The sequence below is a fragment of the Coregonus clupeaformis genome, chromosome 31, assembly GCF_020615455.1.
Source record: "Coregonus clupeaformis isolate EN_2021a chromosome 31, ASM2061545v1, whole genome shotgun sequence".
Taxonomy (NCBI): domain Eukaryota; kingdom Metazoa; phylum Chordata; class Actinopteri; order Salmoniformes; family Salmonidae; genus Coregonus; species Coregonus clupeaformis.
This window is the reverse complement of record NC_059222.1, coordinates 16646786-16672640: the sequence shown is the minus strand read 5'-3', so window position 1 is coordinate 16672640 and position 25855 is coordinate 16646786. Positions and strand designations below refer to the sequence as shown.

Below are 25855 nucleotides of genomic sequence, written 5' to 3'. Positions count from 1 at the left end.
GAATAAGAGAGAATGAAAAAAATAAGTGTCCTCTGGTATCGACTCATTTATGTCTCTGATATACAGTGTACCGCCAAGGCCTAACACTGTATATCAGAGACACAGAAGCATCGCAGACAGTGACAGTACTCCTCCTCCAGATCTTCCAGCCTTCCTCTCACCTGGGACCCAGTGGTACCAACCAACACTTTCCCTCCCTGCCTGGCTCCCTCCCTCCTCCTAAAACAATCAGCTACTTTCAGCAGACACATTACCTCTCTCTCCCTCTCAGTCTCCCTCTCCTGGCTTTTGAGAGGACAGATAAGAGCCCCCCCCCCCGCCCTCCACATACACACACACGCCTCCCGTGCCCTTGATGTGCGTTATCTCTCTGCCCACCCCTCCATGCAACCGGCCGGAGGTTGAACCCGTGACCCGCCTTTATGCCGGGTAGGCCAGCCGCCCAACACTAAGCCCAACTGCAAAGGACGGACGGCCGCATTCACATTCAAATCTGGCCTGGGAGGGGGATAGGTGGGAGTGGTGTGGTTAGGGGGGTGGAGGGGATGGAGGAAAAACCCTGGCAAGCTCGCAGAGGTGAAAAGTTTAACAAGCAAAGCTGTTCCTCCTGATCACAGACTGCTAATCAGCTTCATGGGTGGCTGGATAAATCGGGACTTACGTTTTAATCGCGCCGCTGCCAAGATGCAAGTCATTTATTTCATTGCCACTTTCGCCCTGCTTTTTCTCCCTCCCTCCTTGTCTATCCCTCCCTCATTCCTCCCTTAGCTTTTCACAGAGAGAGAGACAGAGAGAGAGAGAGACAGAGAGAGAGAGAGAGAGAGAGAGAGAGAGAGAGAGAGAGAGAGAGAGAGAGAGAGAAAGACAGAGAGAGAGAGACAGAGAGAGAGAGAGGAGGGAGGAGGGAGGAGAAGGCGCTCCTGGGAGAGAGGAGGATGAACCGGACATCTGGGGTCTCTCTCGGTGGGATTGGGTAACGGAGAGCGAGGGATGGGGTGGATAGAGAGAGAAGAGAAGAGAAGAGAAGAGAAGAGAAGAGAAGAGAAGAGAAGAGAAGAGAAGAGAAGAGAAGAGAAGAGAAGAGAAGAGAAGAGAAGAGAAGAGAAGAGAAGAGAAGAGAAGAGAAGAAGTGTTGGTGGGGTGGGGGTGATAGCTTATAGGCAGCTGGGAGAGAGGGAGAGAGAGGGAAAGAGGGATATGGACACAGAGGGGTTAATGCGTGGGGGGCAACATTTAAATTCATGACTCTCTTCACAACCATTTGAGTAACAAGATTAAGACGGCGGGCAGAAAATAGATCACATTATCAGGCTCCTTACAGTCCTCCAGCTGGTCGCGCTCTATTCCAGAACAGTGGGGATAAGAGGATAACACGCAGCCCTGCTAGAAAGAAGCTGTCTACCTGCTCCACACTGGTGAGACCGGCTCATCCTGGAGAGACAAGGGAACGCCTGCTGCAGAGGGACGGTGTGCAGGGGGAAGGGGGGCTTGCAGATTTGAGGGTGTTTGGGGTCTTAGAGAACGGTTCTTAAATAATTTTAACAGCTACACTCATACGCACACATTTCCCATCGCTAACACCCATATCTTACGTCCACAACATTCACCTCCGTAAAACCCTGCCACACAGCTCAGTGCATTTCCTATAAGCTCAGGTCTGAGAGTGGCGTGTTTGGCAGAGTTTCAGTCTGCATATACACTGCTCAAAAAAATAAAGGGAACACTTAAACAACACATCCTAGATCTGAATGAATGAAATAATCTTATTAAATACTTTTTTCTTTACATAGTTGAATGTGCTGACAACAAAATCACACAGAAATTATCAATGGAAATCAAATTTATCAACCCATGGAGGTCTGGATTTGGAGTCATCCTCAAAATTAAAGTGGAAAACCACACTACAGGCTGATCCAAATTTGATGTAATGTCCTTAAAACAAGTAAAAATGAGGCTAATTAGTGTGTGTGGCCTCCACGTGCCTGTATGACCTCCCTACAACGCCTGGGCATGCTCCTGAGGGATCTCCTCCCAGACCTGGACTAAAGCATCCGCCAACTCCTGGACAGTCTGTGGTGCAATGTGGCGTTGGTGGATGGAGCGAGACATGATGTCCCAGATGTGCTCAGTTGGATTCAGGTCTGGGGAACGGGCGGGCCAGTCCATAGCATCAATGCATTCCTCTTGCAGGAACTGATGACACACTCCAGCCACATGAGGTCTAGCATTGTCTTGCATTAGGAGGAACCCAGGGCCAACCGCACCAGCATATGGTCTCACAAGGGGTCTGAGGATCTCATCTCGGTACCTAATGGCAGTCAGGCTACCTCTGGCGAGCACATGGAGGAAAGCCCCCAAAGAAATGCCACCCCACACCATGACTGACCCACCGCCAAACCGGTCATGCTGGAGGATGTTGCAGGCAGCAGAACGTTCTCCACGGCGTCTCCAGACTCTGTCACATCTGTCACATGTGCTCAGTGTGAACCTGCTTTCATCTGTGAAGAGCACAGGGCGCCAGTGGCGAATATGCCAATCTTGGTGTTCTCTGGCAAATGCCAAACGTCCTGCACGGTGTTGGGCTGTAAGCACAACCCCCTCCTGTGGACGTCGGGCCCTCATACCACCCTCATGGAGTCTGTTTCTGACCGTTTGAGCAGACACATGCACATTTGTGGCCTGCTGGAGGTCATTTTGCAGGGCTCTGGCAGTGCTCCTCCTGCTCCTCCTTGCACAAAGGCGGAGGTAGCGGTCCTGCTGCTGGGTTGTTGCCCTCCTACGGGCTCCTCCACGTCTCCTGATGTACTGGCCTGTCTCCTGGTAGCGCCTCCATGCTCTGGACACTAGGCTAACAGACACAGCAAACCTTCTTGCCACAGCTCGCATTGATGTGCCATCCTGGATGAGCTGCACTACCTGAGCCACTTGTGTGGGTTGTAGACTCTGTCTCATACTACCACTAGAGTGAAAGCACCGCCAGCATTCAAAAGTGACCAAAACATCAGCCAGGAAGCATAGGAACTGAGAAGTGGTCTGTGGTCACCACCTGCAGAACCACTTCTTTATTGGGGGTGTCTTGCTAATTGCCTATATTTTCCACCTGTTGTCTATTCCATTTGCACAACAGCATGTGACATTTATTGTCAATCAGTGTTGCTTCCTAAGTGGACAGTTTGATTTCACAGAAGTGTGATTGACTTGGAGTTACATTGTGTTGTTTAAGTGTTCCCTTTATTTTTTTGAGCAGTGTATTTTGGTCTCTGTATTAGTGTATAGTGATTTGAGGGACCATCCCATTTCTTATTGCATCATATTAGACCACCTGATCGGAGATGACATTGTAGCAGATTGGAAGCAAGTGTCTGTGTAAAATCAAAAATCAAATCAAATTGTATTTGTCACATGCGCCGAATACAACTGGTGTAGACTTTAACGTGAAATGCTTGCTTACGAGCCCTTCCCAACGATGCCGAGTTTAAAAATAAGAATAAAATAGTAACACAAGAGGAATAAAATACTCAAGAATGGAGCTATATACAGGGAGTACCAGTACAAGATCATTGTGCAGAGGTATGAGGTATTTGAGGTAAATATGTACATAAAGGCAGAGTAAGATAGTCCCGTGTAGGTCAGTTGGTAGAGCATGGCGCTTGCAACACCAGGGTTGTGGGTTCGATTCCCACAGGGGACAAGTATGAAAATGTATGCACTCACTAACTGTAAGTCGCTCTGGATAAGAGCGTCTGCTAAATGACTAAAATGTAAAGTGTCTAGGCATTAGGATAGATAATTATAAGAGTAAAATAAAGAACAGAGTAGCAGCAGCATATGATGAGTGTAAAAGTGTGTGTGTGTGTGCGTAAAGTGTATGTTTGTGTTGTGTCGGTCTGCGTATGTAGTGTACAGTGGGGCAAAAAAGTATTTAGTCAGCCACCAATTGTGCAAGTTCTCCCACTTAAAAAGATGAGAGAGGCCTGTAATTTTCATCATAGGTACACGTCAACTATGACAGACAAAATGAGGAAAAAAAATCCAGAAAATCACGTTGTAGGATTTTTAATGGATTTATTTGCAAATTATGGTGGAAAATAAGTATTTGGTCAATAACAAAAGTTTCTCAATACTTTGTTATATACCCTTTGTTGGCAATGACACAGGTCAAACGTTTTCTGTAAGTCTTCACAAGGTTTTCACACACTGTTGCTGGTATTTTGGCCCATTCCTCCATGCAGATCTCCTCTAGAGCAATGATGTTTTGGGGCTGTCGCTGGGCAACACGGACTTTCAACTCCTTCCAAAGATTTTCTATGGGGTTGAGATCTGGAGACTGGCTAGGCCACTCCAGGACCTTGAAATGCTTCTTACGAAGCCACTCCTTCGTTGCCCGGGCGGTGTGTTTTGGATCATTGTCATGCTGAAAGACCCAGCCACGTTTCATCTTCAATGCCCTTGCTGATGGAAGGAGGTTTTCACTCAAAATCTCACGATACATAGCCCCATTCATTCTTTCCTTTACACGGATCAGTCGTCCTGGTCCCTTTGCAGAAAAACAGCCCCAAAGCATGATGTTTCCACCCGCATGCTTCACAGTAGGTATGGTGTTCTTTGGATGCAACTCAGCATTCTTCGTCTTCCAAACACGACAAGTTGAGTTTTTACCAAAAAGTTATATTTTGGTTTCATCTGACCATATGACATTCTCCCAATCCTCTTCTGGATCATCCAAATGCACTCTAGCAAACTTCAGATGGGCCTCGACATGTACTGGCTTAAGCAGGGGACACGTCTAGCACTGCAGGATTTGAGTCCCTGGCGGCGTAGTGTGTTACTGATGGTAGGCTTTGTTACTTTGGTCCCAGCTCTCTGCAGGTCATTCACTAGGTCCCCCCGTGTGGTTCTGGGATTTTTGCTCACCGTTCTTGTGATCATTTTGACCCCACGGTGTGAGATCTTGCGTGGAGCCCCAGATCGAGGGAGATTATCAGTGGTCTTGTATGTCTTCCATTTCCTAATAATTGCTCCCACAGTTGATTTCTTCAAACCAAGCTGCTTACCTATTGCAGATTCAGTCTTCCCAGCCTGGTGCAGGTCTACAATTTTGTTTCTGGTGTCCTTTGACAGCTCTTTGGTCTTGGCCATAGTGGAGTTTGGAGTGTGACTGTTTGAGGTTGTGGACAGGTGTCTTTTATACTGATAACAAGTTCAAACAGGTGCCATTAATACAGGTAACGAGTGGAGGACAGAGGAGCCTCTTAAAGAAGAAGTTACAGGTCTGTGAGAGCCAGAAATCTTGCTTGTTTGTAGGTGACCAAATACTTATTTTCCACCATCATTTGCAAATAAATTCATTAAAAATCCTACAATATGATTTTCTGGATTTTTTTTCCTCAATTTGTCTGTCATAGTTGACGTGTACCTATGATGAAAATTACAGGCCTCTCATAATCTTTTTAAGTGGGAGAACTTGCACAATTGGTGGCTGACTAAATACTTTTTTTCCCCACTGTATGTGTGTGGGAGTGACAATGTAGTGTATGTGAGTGTGTATATATAGTCTAGTGAGTGTGCGTAGGGTCAGTGCAGATAGTTTGGGTACCATTAATTGACTATTTAGCAGTCTTATGGCTTGGGGGTAGAAGCTGTTGTTCTGAGAGCCGATGCTCTGGTACCGTTTGCCGGACGGTAGCAGAGTGAACAGTATTAAGTCCTTAGTGATGTGGACGCCAAAGAACCTAAAGCTCTCGACCTGCTCCACTACAGCCCCGTTGATGTGGATGATGGGGGTGTAACCTCCCCTTTTTCTCCTGTAGTCCACGATCAGCTCCGTGGTCTTACTGATGTTGAGGGAGAGGTTGTTGTCCTGGCACCACACTGCCATGTCTCTGACCTCCTCCTCCCAGTAGGTTGTGTATCTTACGGTGTTTGTGTGTGCGTGAGTCTGCGTGCATGCGAGTCTAAGAGTGTGTTTGTCTGCCTTTCTCTCTGTGAGTGTGTGTGTGTGTGGTGAAGTCATCTGCTGGGTGTGATAGACGTCTTAGTGGTGTGTGTGATGTGTGTCCTGCGTGCACATAGATCAGCTGACACACAGGGGGCAGAATGTTCATCAGAAGATAAGCAGAGGAGAATTAATCACTTTCTGATATGATGAGGCCACTTCAACCTACCGCGATATCCACACACAGCAGCTGACCCTGTGTGTGTGTGTGTGTGTTGGTCTTATGATGCATGCACACATGCACGCATGCATGCACGCACAGAGAAACACACACACACACACCTCTGTGTAATTGCACAAAGACCATGGTAGTGGGACACTTGACTCAGCTATCCCGTCCCCTCTGGTCTCCCATCATTATCTACACAGAGACACTGTAGGTGGTCCGGCTCCAACAAAGACCGCAGCAGACTTCAGGTACATCAAGGGCACAATGAAGAGGAGGTGGTGGAGAGAGAGACAGACTGTGTGTGTGTGTGTGTGTGTGTGCGTATGTGTGTATGTATGTATGTGTGTGTGTGTGGTCGTAAGCGCATGCGTGCGTGCCAAGAAAATAACAAAATAAGAGTGTGTTAAGAGTTCCTTGGACACCTGAGAATCTACTGGCTAATAGAGGACATTCAACGTAAATACTAGTGTTATGTTATGATGGGAGGCACCTTATATACTGGCCAACAAGCTCTCAGTCTCATGTGAAAATGTTTCTCAAACATCACATTTCGAAGTTGATCCAAACCTCAAATTTCGAAGTGTTTGGTTACTTCTCTGTATCGTTTCAAGGTTAAGTTTAGCCATTAACTCACTCCGAATTCTTAAGGTTAGGCATTAACTCCGAATGGTTAAAGTAATGGTTAAGGTTTGGGCTAGGCTTAAAACAAAAATATAAAAAACAACTTTATCACTGGATTCCTTTGGAACTAGAGGCAGATGCTTATGCCCATCCGCCATCCCCGTCCACAACGCCCTAGCAAAACCAAAACCTACTTGAAGGTAACAGCACTCACTGTTGCCCCTAGTGGCCGGTTTCCACATCATCTCCCGACGTCCTCAGACATGGATGGATGTCAAATACTGACTTATATCACGGGTGACCTGTCTGATACTGGCTGCCTGCTATTCTAACTATCCCATCCCACCTGACAACATGGTCATTACCTGAACATTCTGTCATGTTGCATCCTCCCATCCTAACTGCTGACCCCTGACCCCAGTCCCACCTAGAGGTCAGTCCCAGGACCAGGCGGCTAATTGTAGAGAAACCTGACCCCGCCCCACCCTGCTGGCTAATCCATCGACGAATGGGCTCTAAGTGCCACTTTATATTCTACTGTCTGTCTGTCTGTCTGTCGGTCTGTCTCTCTATACAATTATCAGCTGCCATGACGCTATAGGGACTAAGCAGTGATGGAAAAAGTACCCAATTGTCATACTTGAGTAAAAGTAAAGATACCTTAATAGAAAATGACTCAAGTAAAAGTGAAAGTCATCCAGTAAAACACTACTTGAGTAAAAGTCTACAAGTATTTGGTTTTAAATATACTTAAGTATCAAAAGTAAATGTAATTGCAAAAATGTACATAAGTATCAAAAGTAAAAGTAAAAGTATAAATCATTTAAAATGTCTTATATTAAGCAAACCATTTTTTTTATTTAATTTAATTTATGGATAGCCAGGGGCACACTCCAACACTCAGACATCATTCAGAACCAAAGTATTTGTGTTTAGTGAGTTGCCAGATCAGAGGCAGTAGAGATGACCAGGGACGTTCTCTTAATAAGTGCGTGAATTGGACCATTTCTGTCCTGCTAAGCACTCAAAATGTAACGAGTACTTTTGGGTGTCAGGGAAAAGTACATAATTTCCTTTAGGAATGTAGTGAAGTAAAAGTAAAAGTTGTCAAAAATATAAATAGTAAAGTAAAGTACAGATACCCCAAAAAACTACTTAAGTAGTACTTTAAAGTATTTTTACTTAAGTACTTTACACCACTGGGACTAAGACAACACACCTTAACCGTCTAAAGCATGAAACACACCAAGAATCTCACTGCCGATAGACTTCCGGTAGGTAATTATCAAATCAAATCAAATGTTATTTGTCACATACACGTGTTTAGCAGATGTTATTGCGGGTGTAGCGAAATGCTTGTGCTTCTAGCTCCGACGGTGCAGTAATATCTAACAAGTAATCTAGTAAGGAATGGAATTTAAGAATACATATATGGACAAGCAATGACAGAGCGGCATGGACTAAGATACAGTAGAATATTATAGAATAGAATACAGTATATACAGTGGGGAGAACAAGTATTTGATACACTGCCAATTTTGCAGGTTATCCTACTTACAAAGCACGTAGAGGTCTGTAATTTTTATCATAGGTACACTTCAACTGTGAGAGACGGAATCTAAAACAAATATCCAGAAAATCACATTGTATGATTTTTAAGTAATTCATTTGCATTTTATTGCATGACATAAGTATTTGATCACCTACCAACCAGTAAGAATTCTGGCTCTCACAGACCTGTTAGTTTTTCTTTAAGAAGCCCTCATGTTCTCCACTCATTACCTGTATTAACTGCACCTGTTTGAACTCGTTACCTGTATAAAAGAAACCTGTCCACACACTCAAACAGACTCCAACCTCTCCACAATGGCCAAGACCAGAGAGCTGTGTAAGGACATCAGGGATACAATTGTAGACCTGCACAAGGCTGGGATGGGCTACAGGACAATAGGCAAGCAGCTTGGTGAGAAGGCAACAACTGTTGGCGCAATTATTAGAAAATGGAAGAAGTTCAAGATGACGGTCAATCACCCTCGGTCTGGGGCTCCATGCAAGATCTCACCTTGTGGGGCATCAATGATCATGAGGAAGGTGAGGGATCAGCCCAGAACTACACGGCAGGACATGGTCAATGACCTGAAGAGAGCTGGGACCACAGTTGCAAAGAAAACCATTAGTAACACACTATGCCGTCATGGATTAAAATCCTGCAGCGCACGCAAGGTCCCCCTGCTCAAGAGACAAAAATAGAGCTTTTTGGTCTAAACTCCACTCGCCGTATTTGGAGGAAGAAGAAGGATGAGTACAACCCCAAGAACACCATCCCAACCATGAAGCATGGAGGTGGAAACATCATTCTTTGGGGATGCTTGTCTGCAAAGGGGACAGGACGACTGCACCGTATTGAGGGGAGGATGGATGGGGCCATGTATCGCAAGATCTTGGCCAACAACCTCCTTCCCTCAGTAAGAGCATTGAAGATGGGTCGTGGCTGGGTCTTCCAGCATGACAACGACCCAAAACACACAGCCAGGGCAACTAAGGAGTGGCTCCGTAAGAAGCTTCTCAAGGTCCTGGAGTGGCCTAGCCAGTCTCCAGACCTGAACCCAATAGAACATCTTTGGAGGGAGCTGAAAGTCCGTATTGTCCAGCGACAGCCCCGAAACCTGAAGGATCTGGAGAAGGTCTGTATGGAGGAGTGGGCCAAAATCCCTGCTGCAGTGTGTGCAAACCTGGTCAAGACTTACAGGAAACGTATGATCTCTGTAATTGCAAACAAAGGTTTCTGCACCAAATATTAAGTTCTGCTTTTCTGATGTATCAAATACTTATGTCATGCAATAAAATGCAAATTCATTACTTTAAAATCATACAATATGATTTTCTGGATTTTTGTTTTAGATTCCGTCTCTCACAGTTGAAGTGTACCTATGATAAAAATTACAGACCTCTACATGCTTTGTAAGTAGGAAAACCTGCAAAATCGTCAGTGTATCAAATACTTGTTCTCCCCACTGTACATAGCCGCCTGGTCCTGGGACTGACCTCTAGGTGGGACTGGGGTCAGGGGTCAGCAGTTAGGATGGGAGTAGTGCAAGATATGTAAACATTATTAAAGTGACTAGTGTTCCATTTCTTAAAGTGGCCAGTGATTTCAATAGGCAGCAGCAGCCTCTAATGTGCTAGTGATGGCTATTTAACAGTCTGATGGCCTTGAGATAGAAGCTGTTTTTCATTCTCCCGGTCCCAGCTTTGATGCACCTGTACTGACCTCGCCTTCTGGATGATAGCGGGGTGAACAGGCAGTGGCTCGGGTGGTTGATGTCCTTGATGATCTTTTTGGCCTTCCTGTGACATCGGGTGCTGTAGGTGTCTTGGAGGGCGGGTAGTTTGCCCCCGGTAATGCGTTCGGCAGACCGCACCACCCTCTGGAGAGCCCTGCGGTTGCGGGCGGTGCAGTTTCCGTACCAGGCAGTGATACAGCCCGACAGGATGCTCTCAATTGTGCATCTGTAAAAGTTTGTGAGGGTTTTAGGTGCCAAGCCAAATTTCTTCAGCCTCCTGAGGTTGAAGAGGCTCTGTTGCGCCTTCTTCACCACACTGTCTGCGTGAGTGGACCATTTCAGTTTGTCAGTGATGTGTACGCCAAGGAACTTGAAGCTTTCCACCTTCTCCACTTCAGTCCCGTCGATGTGGCTAGGGGGGTGCACCCTCTGCTGTTTCCTGAAGTCCACGATCATCTCCTTTGTTTTGTTGACGATGAGTGAGAGGTTATTTTCCTGGCACCACACTCCCAGAGCCCTCACCTCCTCCCTGTACGCGGTCTCGTCATTGTTGGTAATCAAGCCTACTACTGTTGCGTCGTCTGCATAATTGATGATTGAATTGGAGGCGTGCTTGGCCACGCAGTCATGGGTGAACAGGGAGTACAGGAGGGGGCTGAGCACGCACCCTTGAGGGGCCCCAGTGCTGAGGATCAGCGAAGTGGAGATGTTGTTTCCTACCTTCACCACCTGGGGGGCGGCCCGTCAGGAAGTCCAGGACTCAGTTGCACAGGGCGGGGTTCAGACCCAGGGCCTCGAGCTTAATGATGAGCTTGAAGGGTACTATGGTGTTGAATGCTGAGCTATAGTCAATGAACAGCATTCTTACATAGGTATTCCTCTTGTCCAGATGGGATAGGGCAGTGTGCAGTGTGATGGCGATTGCATCGTCTGTGGATCTATTGGGGCGGTAAGCAAATTGAAGTGGGTCTAGGGTGACAGGTAAGGTAGAGGTGATATGATCCTTGACTAGTCTCTCAAAGCACTTCATGATGACAGAGGTGAGTGCTACGGGCGATAGTCATTTAGTTCAGTTACCTTTGCTTTCTTGGGTACAGGAACAATGGTGGCCATCTTGAAGCATGTGGGAACAGCAGACTGGGAAAGGGAGAGATTGAATATGTCCGTAAACACACCAGCCAGCTGGTCTGCGCATGCTCTGAGGACGCGGCTAGGGATGCCGTCTGGGCCGGCAGCCTTGCGGGGGTGAACATGCTTAAATGTCTTACTCACGTCGGCCACGGAGAAGGAGAGGCCAAAGTCCTTGGTAGTGGGCCTCGTCAGTGGCACTGTGTTATCCTCAAAGCGGGCAAAGAAGGTGTTTAGCTTGTCTGGAAGCGAGACGTCGGTGTCGGCGACGTGGCTGGTTTTCCTTTTGTAGTCCGTGATTGTCTGTAGACCCTGCCACATACGTCTCGTGTCTGAGCCGTTGAATTGCGACTCCACTTTGTCTCTATACTGATGTTTTGCCAGTTTATCACAGTGGGAAGTCGTTCCTTCTCTTGCTAGAACAAATGCTGTACCTGCTGCGTCCTGACCTGGTAGCAACGAACCTACCGTTTCTACTTGTAGAATCGCAATGCTCATCAGTGGCCAACAACTTGACTTTCAGCCAATCAGAGAGCACAAACCCCCATGTGGGGGAGACAACAACAACAAAAAAGACAAAAAGAGGGCATTTTATCCGTACATCCAGGGATTAGCTAGTCACACTTCATATGCAATGTAGGCTATGGGATGGTAGCTAGCTAAGTGCACAGACGCAATGCACACAACACTAAATACTTCCTCCAAGCTAGCTAACCACTGTAGATGAAACAGCTGCCTGTGTAAACTCCCAAGTTAGTGCAGTGTCCTTAGCTAGCTAGCTATGTTGTGCAAGCTAACGAATATGCTAACATTAGCTAGCTAGCTAAACATTTGGCTATGGGATTATGGAGAGTGAATTAAATTGTTTCTTTGTCATCTTACTAGGTAGTTATCCAGCTGTGGCCATTTGGCTAGTATCAACAAGGGCTTTCTGCAAAATAGCAACATTAGCGCAGCAAGCTAACATGGGAATCTAGACCATAAGTAACACACACTGACATGCATTGCTAAACAATGCTACTGCCACCAACTGATTTGGAGTATTTGAACAACGCTGAGTGGCTGACGACTTGGTCTTTGCTGTGTGAACACAAAAGAGATTGACTGCCGACACTCGGTTCAGAGGTGCTAAGTACTGTCGGCAGGCAAACGTTTGACAATCCTACCGGTGTGTCTAAGCTTTAACCACAACCACATTCAATCTCTACTGAACTACATTTTACATTTTTACATTTTAGTCATTTAGCCGATGCTCTTATCCAGAGCGACTTACAGTTAGTGAGTGCATACATAAAAATAAATAAAAATTATACTGCCCCCCCGTGGGAATCGAACCCACAACCCTGGCATTGCAAGTGCCATGCTCTACCATCTGAGCTACACGGGACTATCTTACTCTGCCTTTATGTACATATTTACCTCAAATACCTCATACCTCTGCACATTGATCTGGTACTTGTACTCCCTGTATATAGCTCCATTCTCCATTAGTATAAATGACATTCTCATGGCCTAGGTAACCTCACAGACTGCCACACTTTTTCAAACCTTCCCTCTTACTACTGTATGTAAATCACTATGAGTACCTCAGTATGTAGAAAGGCGCTAAATAAACCCAATACATTATTATTATTTTCAGTCCTTGGTCGCCCACAGCCCAGCAGAATGGTGGGAGCTCAAAAGGCTGCAGCTCAATCACTCATTCAGTGGACCTCAAAGCCAGTTCCACTGCTCTAATCAGGGACTGATTTAGACCTGGGAGACCAGGTGGGTGCAATAAATTATCAGGTATAACAGAAAACCAGCGGTACTCCAGACCTCCATTGTAGGATACAATACCCCTGAGAGGAGAAAGAGCGAGTCCTGTTGACAGACCCTTTTACCCTTCAGTAGGCCGGTTCAACTGACGGTTCCAGGCAGTTGAATGGGCCACTCAGTGTGCCTGCCATCATGCCCACCACGCGCCAGGCGCCGCCCACACCCTTCCATTAACCAGCTGGACACTGACTGCTGCTCTTAACACTGCCTCTTTCTCTCTCCCTCTTTCACTAAGATTATATAGCAACTGCACTAGATTGTTCTTTCTCAATGTGAAAGGCCTTTACAGCACTATACAAAGTAGTGTTTCTCAGATCCTGGACTACCTACATCTTATAGACTTTGGACAGCACTATTCCCTTGATGGTTTTCATTTACATTACATTACATTTTAGTCATTTAGCAGACGCTCTTATCCAGAGCGACTTACAGGAGCAATTAGGGTTAAGTGCCTTGCTCAAGGGCACATTTACGTCATTTAGCAGACGCTCTAGTCCAGAGCGACTCACAAATTGATGCATTCACACTATAGCCAGTGGGATAACCACTTTACAATGTTTTTTTTTTTTTTTTTGGGGGTGGGTTGGGGGTAAGGGAGGGTAGAAGGATTACTTTATCCCTATCCCAGGTATTCCTTAAAGAGGTGAGGTTTCAAATGTCTCCGGAAGGTGGTGAGCGACTCCGCTGTGTGTGGGGGGAGGGGGGGTAGAAGGATTACTTTATCCTATCCCAGGTATTCCTTAAAGAGGTGGGGTTTCAAATGTCTCCGGAAGGTGGTGAGCGACTCCGCTGTGTGTGTGGGGGGGTAGAAGGATTGCTTTATCCTATCCCAGGTATTCCTTAAAGAGGTGGGGTTTCAAATGTCTCCGGAAGGTGGTGAGTGACTCCGCTGTCCTGGCGTCGTGAGGGAGCTTGTTCCACCATTGGGGTGCCAGAGCAGCGAACAGTTTTGACTGGGCTGAGCGGGAGCTATGCTTCCGCAGAGGAAGGGAGCCAGCAGGCCAGAGGTGGATGAACGCAATGCCCTCGTTTGGGTGTAGGGACTGATCAGAGCCCAAAGGTACAGAGGTGCCGTTCCCCTCGCTGCTCCAAAGGCAAGCACCATGGTCTTGTAACGGATGCGAGCTTCAACTGGAAGCCAGTGGAGTGTGCGGAGGAGGGGGGTGACGTGAGAGAACTTGGGAAGGTTGAACACCAGACGGGCTGCGGCATTCTGGATGAGTTGTAGGGGTTTAATGGCACATGCAGGGAGGCCAGCCAACAGCGAGTTGCAGTAATCCAGACGGGAGATGACAAGTGCCTGGATTAGGACCTGTGCCGCTTCCTGTGTAAGGCAGGGTCGTACTCTCCGAATGTTGTAGAGCATGAACCTGCAGGAGCGGGTCACCGCCTTGATGTTAGCGGAGAACGACAGGGTGTTGTCCAGGGTCACGCCAAGGCTCTTCGCACTCTGGGAGGAGGACACAACGGAGTTGTCAACCGTGATGGCGAGATCATGGAACGGGCAGTCCTTCCCCGGGAGGAAGAGCAGCTCCGTCTTGCCAGGGTTCAGCTTGAGGTGGTGAACCGTCATCCATACTGATATGTCTGCCAGACATGCAGAGATGCGATTCGCCACCTGGTTATCAGAAGGGGGAAAGGAGAAGATTAGTTGTGTATCGTCAGCGTAGCAATGATAGGAGAGGCCGTGTGAGGATATGACAGAGCCAAGTGACTTGGTGTATAGGGAGAAAAGGAGAGGGCCTAGAACTGAGCCCTGGGGGACACCAGTGGTGAGAGCACGTGGTGCGGAGACAGCTTCTCGCCACGCCACTTGGTAGGAGCGACCGGTCAGGTAGGACGCAATCCAGGAGTGAGCCGCGCCGGAGATGCCCAGCTCGGAGAGGGTGGAGAGGAGGATCTGATGGTTCACAGTATCAAAGGCAGCAGACAGGTCTAGAAGGACAAGAGCAGAGGAGAGAGAGTTAGCTTTAGCAGTGCGGAGAGTCTCCGTGACACAGAGAAGAGCAGTCTCAGTTGAATGACCAGTCCTGAAACCTGATTGGTTTGGGTCAAGAAGGTCATTCTGAGAGAGATAGCAAGAGAGTTGGCTAAAGACGGCACGCTCAATAGTTTTGGAAAGAAAAGAAAGAAGGGATACTGGTCTGTAGTTGTTGACATCAGTGGGGTCGAGTGTTGGTTTTTTTGAGAAGGGGAGCAACTCTCGCTCTCTTGAAGACGGAAGGGACATGGCCAGCGGTCAAGGATGAGTTGATCAGCGAGGTGAGGTAGGGGGAGAAGGTCACCGGAGATGGTCTGGAGAAGGGAGGAGGGGATGGGGTCAAGCGGGCAGGTTGTTGGGCGGCCTGCAGTCACAAGTCGCAGGATTTTATCTGGAGAGAGAGGGGAGAAAGAAGTCAAAGCATAGGGTAGGGCAGTGTGAGCAGGACCAGCAGTGTCATTAGACTTAACAAACGAGGATCGGATGTCGTCAACCTTCTTTTCAAAGTGGTTGACGAAGTCATCCACAGAGAGAGAGGAGGGGGGAGGATTCAGGAGGGAGGAAAATGTGGCAAAGAGCTTCCTAGGGTTAGAGGCAGATGCTTGGAATTTAGAGTGGTAGAAGGTGGCCTTAGCAGCAGAAACAGATGAAGAAAATGTAGAGAGGAGGGAGTGAAAAGATGCCAGGTCGGCAGGGAGTTTAGTTTTCTTCCATTTCCGCTCCGCTGCCCGGAGCTCTGTTCTGTGAGCTCGCAATGAGTCATCAAGCCACGGAGCTGGAGGGGAGGACCGAGCCGGCCGGGAGGATAGGGGACACAGAGAGTCAAAGGATGCAGAAAGGGAGGAGAGGAGGGTTGAGGAGGCAGAATCAGGAGATTGGAGGGAGAAGGATTGAGCAGAGGGAAGAGATGATAGGATGGAAGAGGAGAGAGTAGTGGGAGAGAGAGAGCGAAGGTTGCGGCGGCGCATTACCATCTGTGTAGGGGCAGAGTGAGTAGTGTGGGAGGAGAGCGAGAGAGAAAAGGAAACAAAGTAGTGGTCGGAGACATGGAGGGGAGTTGCAGTGAGATTAGTAGAGGAGCAGCATCTAGTGAAGATGAGGTCAAGCGTATTGCCTGCCTTGTGAGTAGGGGGGACGGTGAGAGGGTGAGGTCAAAAGAGGAGAGGAGTGGAAAGAAGGAGGCAGAGAGAAATGAGTCAAATGTGGACATAGGGAGGTTGAAATCCCCCAAAACTGTGAGGGGTGAGCCATCCTCAGGAAAGGAACTTATCAAGGCGTCAAGCTCATTGATGAACTCTCCAAGGGAACCTGGAGGGCGATAGATGACAAGGATATTAAGCTTAAATGGGCTAGTGACTGTGACAGCATGGAATTCAAATGAGGAGATAGACAGATGGGTTAGGGGAAAAATTGAGAATGTCCACTTGGGAGAGATGAGGATTCCTGTACCACCACCCCCTCTGACCAGATGCTCTCGGGGTATGCGAGAACACATGGTCAGACGAGGAGAGAGCAGTAGGAGTAGCAGTGTTTTCAGTGGTGATCCATGTTTCCGTCAGCGCCAGGAAGTCGAGGGACTGGAGGTTGGCATAGGCTGGGATGAAGTCAGCTTTGTTGGCAGCAGAACGGCAGTTCCAGAGGCTGCCTGCAACCTGGAACTCCAGGTGTGGGGTGCGTGCAGGGACCACCAGGTTAGAGAGGCAGCAGCCACGCGGTGTGGTGCGTTTGTGTAGCCTGTGCAGAGAGGAGAGAACAGGGATAGGCAGAGGCATAGTTGACAGGCTGTAGCAAATGGCTACAAAAATGCAGAGGAGATCGGAATGAAATGAGCTAAGCATCTGGGAGAGGAGAGAGCAGGGCCTCCCTCACCAAAAACTTCTACCTCAGAAACTAAAATAGTTTCACTGAACCACCCGAGCAAAAACTCTCCCAACTTCCACCTTTAGAAATCAGAATTGTTGTGAACCACAGCGGTTCAATGTTTAAAGGAATAGACTCAACCCACTTTATTCAGCTAGCTAACTATGACACCATAGCTAACTAGCATGCTAGCATCCAATAACAATAACACACAGTTTAGCACCAACACTTGGTCACAACAAACCACCAATAGTGTGTTAACTAGCTAACTAGCATGCTAGCATCCAGTAACACACAGTTTAGCACCAACACTTGGTCACAACAAACCACCAATAGTGTGATAACACACTAAACAGATCATTCGTGTCTGTGTCAAGTTCCTTTCATGACGCAGCAATGATTAAACGTTGGCTAGCTAGGACAAGTATATTGTATTTAGCTACTACAGTACAGTTAGCTGGTCGTGTTGGGTAGCTAGCAATGGCCACTGTGTTGACTTTGTTTGAAGAACGGCTAGCTAGCTAGCTTCGTGCTACACCCGGCACACAATGGCTACTGTGTTGACTCTGACTCTGTTCGAAAAACGGCTAGTTAGCTCGCTTCGTGCTACAGCCGGCACGGCCGAAGACACTGCCAAGACACACCAATAGTGTGATAACACACTAAACAGATCATTCGTGTCTGTGTCAAGTTCCTTTCATGACGCAGCAATGATTAAACGTTGGCTAGCTAGGACAAGTATATTGTATTTAGCTACTACAGTACAGTTAGCTGGTCGTGTTGGGTAGCTAGCAATGGCCACTGTGTTGACTTTGTTTGAAGAACGGCTAGCTAGCTAGCTTCGTGCTACACCCGGCACACAATGGCTACTGTGTTGACTCTGACTCTGTTCGAAAAACGGCTAGTTAGCTCGCCCGTGCTACAGCCGGCACGGCCGAAGACACTGCCAACCTACAGTAACTACCCACAACAACCCACGATGCCTAGCTATGACGCCATAGCTAACTAGCATGCTAGCATCCATTAACACACAGTTTAGCACCAATACTTGGTTACAACAAACTGCCAAGAGTGTGTTAGCACACTAAACAGATAATTCATGTCCGTGTCTAGTTCCTTTCATAACGCATAACGCAGCAAAAATTAAACGTTGGCTAGCAGCCCTCCCTGTATGGGACCCCTCCCTGTATGGGTTTGGAGGACAGAATACATTTCTCTTCCGGGTTAGGACAGGGCCTGTCCCTTTAAGAAGTCAGACAGGGCTCTAGATCCAGTACCAGGCGTCTCACTCACCTTTAAGTGGAGATCCCAAACCTGTTCATCATACTTCTCATAGCGACAGACTTGGAGCCCCGCCCCCTCGGCCAGCTGACAGAACTCTCCCAGAGTGTCTCCTCTAGTGGGGGCAAACACAAGGGCTGTACCCTACAGAGAGAGACAGAGAGCGAGATAAAGAGAGTGAGAGAGACAGAAAGAGAGACAGAGAGAGAGAGAGAGAAAGAGAGAGAGATAAAGAGAGAGAGAGAACACAAAGAGAGAGCGAGAGAGACAGAGAGAGAGATAAACTGTATATCACTTTTTTTCAAAAACAATAGAAAAACCTATGTATTTAAAAAGTACACCTTTACGTTACGTGTGTAATGGTATGTTTCTGAATCAGGTTAATGCGTATTTATAACTGCTTATGTGTGTGCTTGCTAGGGCTGTGACAGTCATGGAATTTTGGATGACAGTAATTGGCCAGCCAAATGACCGCGGTCTCCGTAATAACCGTTAGAATAGCAAAACATTTATATAATAATTAGACGCACATTTTCTCCTTTCCTCCGCTCTTGACTGCATGTGCTGCCATATACATAGAATGAATAGAACGGGCGTCCCCATTCAAGACAATGACGGCATAATGGGTGGAATGGAGGCCATTGCGAGTGTACCCAGAAGAGCAAAGCAGGAAGTAAAACCAAGAAGTAAAAGCAGCAAGTGTACCCATCAATATGTCCTGTGATTTGTTGATTCAACTCAACTGACATTACAAAAAATACATTATATTGCATGAGCCACATCAGTTAACATAATTTGAATGAACATTCTACATTACCATATAAATTATTGCATTGCAATACCAGGCAGCCATTGCGAGTGTACCAAAGAGTTTACCAGTCAAATTAGGTTTCCACTAGATAGCACAGCCACAAAGTCAAAATTGGCTATATTGTAAATATTCATGAAAACTAAAATGTGCTTTTTGGTCTAAATTTAAGGTAAGCAGTTTGGTTAAGGTTAGGTTTAAAATAATATTTTAATAAGATACATTTTATAAATTGGAGACCTTGTGGCTGTGGTAAATACCTAATTGACATAAGTATTCACACCCAAGTCAATACGTTAGAATCTCCTTTGGCAGCGACTACAGCTGTGATTCTTTCTGGGTAAATCTCTAAGAACTTTGCATACCTGGATTATTACAATATTTGCACATTATTCTTGTGTTGGATTTTCACCAAACATAACGCTTTGAATTCAGGATACAGTATAAAGTTAATTTCTTAGCCAAATTTTTTGCAGTTATAATGTAGTGCCTTATTGCAAACAGGATGCATGTTCATTGCAAACAGGATGCATGTTTAAAAATATGTTTTATTCTGTACAGGCTTCCTTCTTTTCACTCTGTCACTTAGGTTAGTGTTGTTGATCCATCCTCAGTTTTCTCCTATCACAGCCATTAAACTCTGTAACTGTTTTAAAGTCAACATTAGCCTCATGGTGAAATCCCGGAGTGGTTTCCTTCCTCTCCGGCAACCGAGTTAGGAAGGACACCTGTATCTTTGTAGTGACTGGGCGTATTGATACACCATCCAAAGTGTAATTAATAACTTCACCATGCTCAAAGGGATACTCAATGTCAGTAGGTGCCCTTCTTTGTGAGGCATTGGAAAAGCTCCCTGGTCTTTGTGGTTGAATCTGTGTTTGAAATTCACTGCTCGACTGAGGGACCTTACAGATAATTGTATGTGTGGGATACAGAGATGAGGTAGTCATATTAAAACTATTATTGCACACAGAGTGAGTCCATGCAACTTATTATGTGACTTGTTAAGCACATTTGTACTCCTGCACTTATTTAGGTTTGCCATAACAAAGGGGTTGAATATACATTTCAGCTTTACATTTTTAATTAAGTTGTATACATTTCTAAAAACATAATTCCACTTCGACATTATGGGGTATTGTGTATAGGCCAATGACAGAAAATCTCAATTTAATAAATGTTTAATTCAGGCTTAACACAACAAAATGCGGAAAAAGTCAAGGGGTGTGAATTCTTTCTGGCACTGTATGTATGTACAGTGGGGTCTGAAATTATTGCCACCCTTGATAAAGATGAGTAATAATGACTTTATAAAATAAATAATATACTGAGCTATACTGTATGGCATTATTTTTAGTAAATTATATATTATTTTACAGTGCCTATAGAAAGTATACACCCCCTTGGATTTCTTCACATTTGACTGTTATACAAACTGAGTCAAATGTATTGAATAGTCTTTTTTCAACGATCTACACAAAATACTCTGTCAAAGTGAAAGATTCCTAAATAAAACACTAATATACCTTGATTACATACAGTAAGTATTCACAGCCCTTAGTCAATACATATTAGAAACACATTTGGCAGTGACTACAGCTGTGAGTCTTCTTGGGTAAGTCTTATAAGAGCTTTGCACACCTGTATTGTGCAATATTTGCCCATTATTCTTTTCAAAATTCTTCAAGCTCTGTCAAAGAGTTGGGGATCATGGCTAGACAACAATTTTCATGTCTTGCCATAGATTTTCAAGCATATTTAAGTCAAAACTGTAACTTGGCCACTCAGGAACATTCACTGTATTCTTGGTAAGAAACTCCAGTGTAGATTTGGCTTTGTGTTTTAGGTTATTGTCCTGCTGAAAGGTGAATCCTCTCCCAGTGCCTGGTGTTGCTGCCGACTGAAAAAGGTTTTCCTCTAGGATTTTGCTTGTGCTTAGCTCTATCCCGTTTCTTTTCATCCGGAAAAACTCTCCAGTCTTAGCCGATATCAAGCATATTCATAACATGATGTGGCCACCACCATGCTTGACAATAAGGAGGCAGTTACTCAGTGATGTGTTGTGTTGGATTTGCCCCAAACATATGGCTGTCACGATCGTCGGGAACAGAGGAGGACCAAGGCGCAGCGTTGAAAGCAAACATACTCTTTTATTTGTGATACCCGAACAAAACAACAAACGATACGTGCAGTCCTACGGCACAAACCAAAAGGAACAAGATCCCACAACTACTGTGGGAAAACAGCCTGTTTAAATGTGGTTCCCAATCAGAGACAACCAGCCACAGCTGACACTCGTTGCCTCTGATTGAGAACCACACTGGCCAACATAGAAATAGAACACATAGAATACAAATGAAAATCACACCCTGGCTCAACATACAAGTGTCCCCAGAGCCAGGGCGTGACAGTACCCCCCCCTAAAGGCGCGGACTCCGACCGCGCCAACTAAATACCACAGGGGAGGGACCGGGTGGGCACTCCGCCTTGGCGGCGGATCCGGCTCGGGCCTGATCCCCACTCCCTCTCCAACCCCCAAAGTACCCCTGGTCCGGGTCTGGCCCCGCTGGCCGGAGCTGGACTGCACACTGGTGGAGCGGATTGCTCTAGCTCCGGCGTGAAGCATCTGACCGGTGCCGGACCAGGCACCGGTGGAACAGGCACGGGCCGTGCCGGACTGACGACGCACACCACTGGCTTGGTGAGGGGAACAGGCACGGGCCGTGCCGGGCTGGCGACGCGCACCACTGGCCTGGTGCGGGGAACAGGCACGGGCCGTGCCGGGCTGGCGACGCGCACCATTGGCCTGGTGCGGGGAACAGGCACGGGCCGTGCCGGGCTGGCGACGCGCAACATTGGCCTGGTGCGGGGAACAGGCACGGGCCGTGCCGGGCTGGCGACGCGCACCATTGGCTTGGTGCGGGGAGCAGGAGCGGGCCGGACCGGGCTGGCGACGCACACCATTGGCTTGGTGCGGGGAGCAGGAGCGGGCCGGACCGGGCTGGCGACGCGCACCATTGGCCTGGTGCGGGAAGCAGGAACAGGCCGCCCGGGCTGGCAACGCGCACCATAGGCTTGGTGCGGGAAGCAGGAGCGGGCCGGACCGGTTGGCGACGCCGCACCATTGGCCTGGTGCGGGGAGCAGGAACGGGCCGGGCCGGTCTGGCGACGCGCACCATAGGCTTGGTGCGGGAGCAGGAACAGGACGGGCCGGGTGGCGACGCGCACCATTGGCTTGGTGCGGGGATAAGGCACAGGACGGGTCGGGTTGGCGACGCCGCACCATTGGCTTGGTGCGGGGAGCAGGAACAGGACGGGCCGGGTTGGCGACGCCGACACCATTGGCTTGGTGCGGGGAGCAGGCACAGGACGGGCCGGGCTGGCGACGCGCACCATTGGCTTGGTGCGGGGAGCAGGAACAGACCGACCGTACTGGGGACACACACCACTGGCCCTATGCAGGGATCTGGAACGGGCCGGACCGGACTGGTAACACACCCCAGTACCTCTCGCCGTGCCTCTACACCTTCCTTCCCCTCTTTGACCAGTGGCCCCCGTAACCTGGCGGCCTCCTCTGCCAACCCGCTGGGCCGCTTTATCGCGGTCTCCTGCTGCCCCGTCGTCCACGGTGTTAGCCCCCCCCCTAAAACATTTCTGGGCTTCTCTCCTACCCGTGGACCAGGTCTCCATACTTTTCGCCAGACTCTCACCCCACTGCTCCAAAGTCCAACCTCTCTGCTCTTCACTTGGCTTGGCCCAGTCGAGGTTGCAAAGGCGATCCGCTAGAGATTCCCCTGGCGATGGCTCCTGGACACGCTGCTTGGTCCAGTTTTGGTGGGATCTTCTGTCACGATCGTCGGGAACAGAGGAGGACCAAGGCGCAGCGTTGAAAGCAAACATACTCTTTTATTTGTGATACCCGAACAAAACAACAAACGATACGTGCAGTCCTACGGCACAAACCAAAAGGAACAAGATCCCACAACTACTGTGGGAAAACAGCCTGTTTAAATGTGGTTCCCAATCAGAGACAACCAGCCACAGCTGACACTCGTTGCCTCTGATTGAGATCCACACTGGCCAACATAGAAATAGAACACATAGAATACAAATGAAAATCACACCCTGGCTCAACATACAAGTGTCCCCAGAGCCAGGGCGTGACAATGGCTTTGTATTTAGGCCAAAAAGTTGATTGGTTTAGGGCCCTGTTGATTACATACAGTGCATTCATAAAGTATTCAGACCCCTTCCCCTTTTCAACATTTTGTTACGTTACAGCCTTATTCCAAAATGGATTAAATAAATAAAAACCCTCATCAATCTACACACAATACCCCACAACGACAAAGCCAAAACAGGTTTTTAGAAATTGTTGCAAATGTACTAAACATAAAAAACAGAAATACCTTATTTACATAAGTATTCAGACCCTTTGCTAAGAGACTCGAAATTGAGCTCAGGTGCATCCTGTTTCCATAAATCATCCTTGAGAAGTTTCTACAACTTTATTGGAGTCCACCTGTGGTAAATTCAACTGATTGGACATGGTTTGGAAAGGCACACACCTGTCTATATAAGGTCACACAGATGACAGTGCATGTCAGAGCAAAAACCAAGCCATGAGGTCAAAGGAATTGTCCGTAGAGCTCCGAGACAGGATTGTGTCGAGGCACAGATCTGGGGAAGGGTACCAAAATATGTCTGCAGCATTGAAGGTCCCCAAGAACACAGTGGCCTCCATCATTCTTAAATGGAAGAAGTTTGGAACAACCAAGACTCTTCCTAGAGCTGGCCGCCCGGCTAAACTGAGCAATTGGGGGAGAAGGGCCTTGGTCAGGGAGGTGTCCAAAAACCTGATGGTCACTCTGACAGAGCTCCAGCGTTCCTCTGTGGAGATGGGAGAACCTTCCAGAAGGACAACCATCTCTGCAGCACTCCCCCAATCAGGCCTTTATGGTAGAGTGGCCAGACGGAAGGCACATGACAGCCCACTTGGAGTTTGCCAAAAGGCACCCAAAGGACTCTCAGACCATGAGAAACAAGATTCTCTGGTCTGATGAAACCAAGGTTGAACTCTTTGGCCTGAATGCCAAGTGTCACGTCTGGAGGAATCCTGGCACCATCCCTACGGTGAAGCATGGTGGTGGCAGCATCATGCTGTGGGGATGTTTTTCAGCGGCAGGGACTGGGAGACTAGTCAGGATCGTGGGAAATATGAAAGGAGCAAAGTACAGAGTGACCCTTGATGAAAACCTGCTCCAGAGCGCTCAGGACCTCAGACTGGGGTGAAGGTTCACCTTCCAACAGGACAACGACCCTAAGCACACAGCCAAGACAACGCAGGAGTGGCTTCGGGAGTAAAGAGAGATCCTTGATGAAAACCTGCTCTACAGTCGTGGTCAAAAGTTTTGAGAAGATGTCAAATCAAATCAAATCAAATTGTATTGGTCACATGCGCCGAATACAACAGGTGCAGACATTACAGTGAAATGCTTACTTACAGCCCTTAACCAACAGTGCATTTATTTTAAACAAAAAAGTAAGAATAAAACAACAACAAAAAAAGTGTTGAGAAAAAAAGAGCAGAAGTAAAATAAAGTGACAGTAGGGAGGCTATATATACAGTAAAATAAAGTGACAGTAGGGAGGCTATATATACAGGGGGGTACCGTTGCAGAGTCAATGTGCGGGGGCACCCGGCTAGTTGAGGTAGTTGAGGTAATATGTACATGTGGGTAGAGTTAAAGTGACTATGCATAAATACTTACTTAACAGAGTAGCAGCAGCGTAAAAAGGATGGGGTGGGGGGGCAGTGCAAATAGTCCGGGTAGCCATGATTAGCTGTTCAGGAGTCTTATGGCTTGGGGGTAGAAGCTGTTGAGAAGTCTTTTGGACCTAGACTTGGCACTCCGGTACCGCTTGCCGTGCGGTAGCAGAGAGAACAGTCTATGACTAGGGTGGCTGGAGTCTTTGACAATTTTGAGGGCCTTCCTCTGACACCGCCTGATATAGAGGTCCTGGATGGCAGGGAGCTTTGCCCCAGTGATGTACTGGGCCGTACGCACTACCCTCTGTAGTGCCTTGCGGTCAGAGGCCAAGCAGTTGCCATACCAGGCGGTGATGCAACCAGTCAGGATGCTCTCGATGGTGCAGCTGTAGAATTTTTTGAGGATCTGAGGACCCATGCCAAATCTTTTTAGTCTCCTGAGGGGGAATAGGCTTTGTCGTGCCCTCTTCACGACTGTCTTGGTGTGTTTGGACCATGATAGTTCGTTGGTGATGTGGACACCAAGGAACTTGAAGCTCTCAACCTGTTCCACTACAGCCCCGTCGATGAGAATGGGGGCGTGCTCAGTCCTCTTTTTTTTTCCCTGTAGTCCACAATCATCTCCCTTTGTCTTGGTCACGTTGAGGGAGAGGTTGTTGTCCTGGCACCACACAGCCAGATCTCTGACCTCCTCCCTATAGGCTGTCTCATCGTTGTCGGTGATCAGGCCTACCACTGTTGTGTCGTCGGCAAACTTAATGATGGTGTTGGAGTCGTGCCTGGCCATGCAGTCATGGGTGAACAGAGAGTACAGGAGGGGACTGAGCACGCACCCCTGAGGGGCCCCCGTGTTGAGGATCAGTGTGGCAGATGTGTTGTTACCTACCCTTACCACCTGGGGGCGGCCCGTCAGGAAGTCCAGGATCCAGTTGCAGAGGGAGGTGTTTAGTCCCAGGATCCTTAGCTTAGTGATGAGCTTAGAGGGCACTATGGTGTTGAATGCTGAGCTGTAGTCAATGAATAGCATTCTCACGTAGGTGTTCCTCTTGTCCAGGTGGGAAAGGGCAGTGTGGAGTGCGATAGAGATTGCATCATCTGTGGATCTGTTGGGGCGGTATGCAAATTGGAGTGGGTCTAGGG

At 47.6% G+C, this 25855-nt stretch overlaps 1 protein-coding gene across 1 annotated transcript in view; it reads right to left on the bottom strand.

Moving 5' to 3' along the window:
• The window catches only part of camkmt (calmodulin-lysine N-methyltransferase), a 192493-nt gene that overhangs the window by 1989 nt on the left and 164649 nt on the right, over positions 1-25855 (bottom strand). Inside the window, exon 10 of the mRNA XM_041859027.2 lies at positions 18150-18281. Within this exon, the coding sequence (XP_041714961.2) occupies positions 18150-18281 (132 nt within the window). The remainder of the gene's footprint in view (positions 1-18149; positions 18282-25855) is intronic.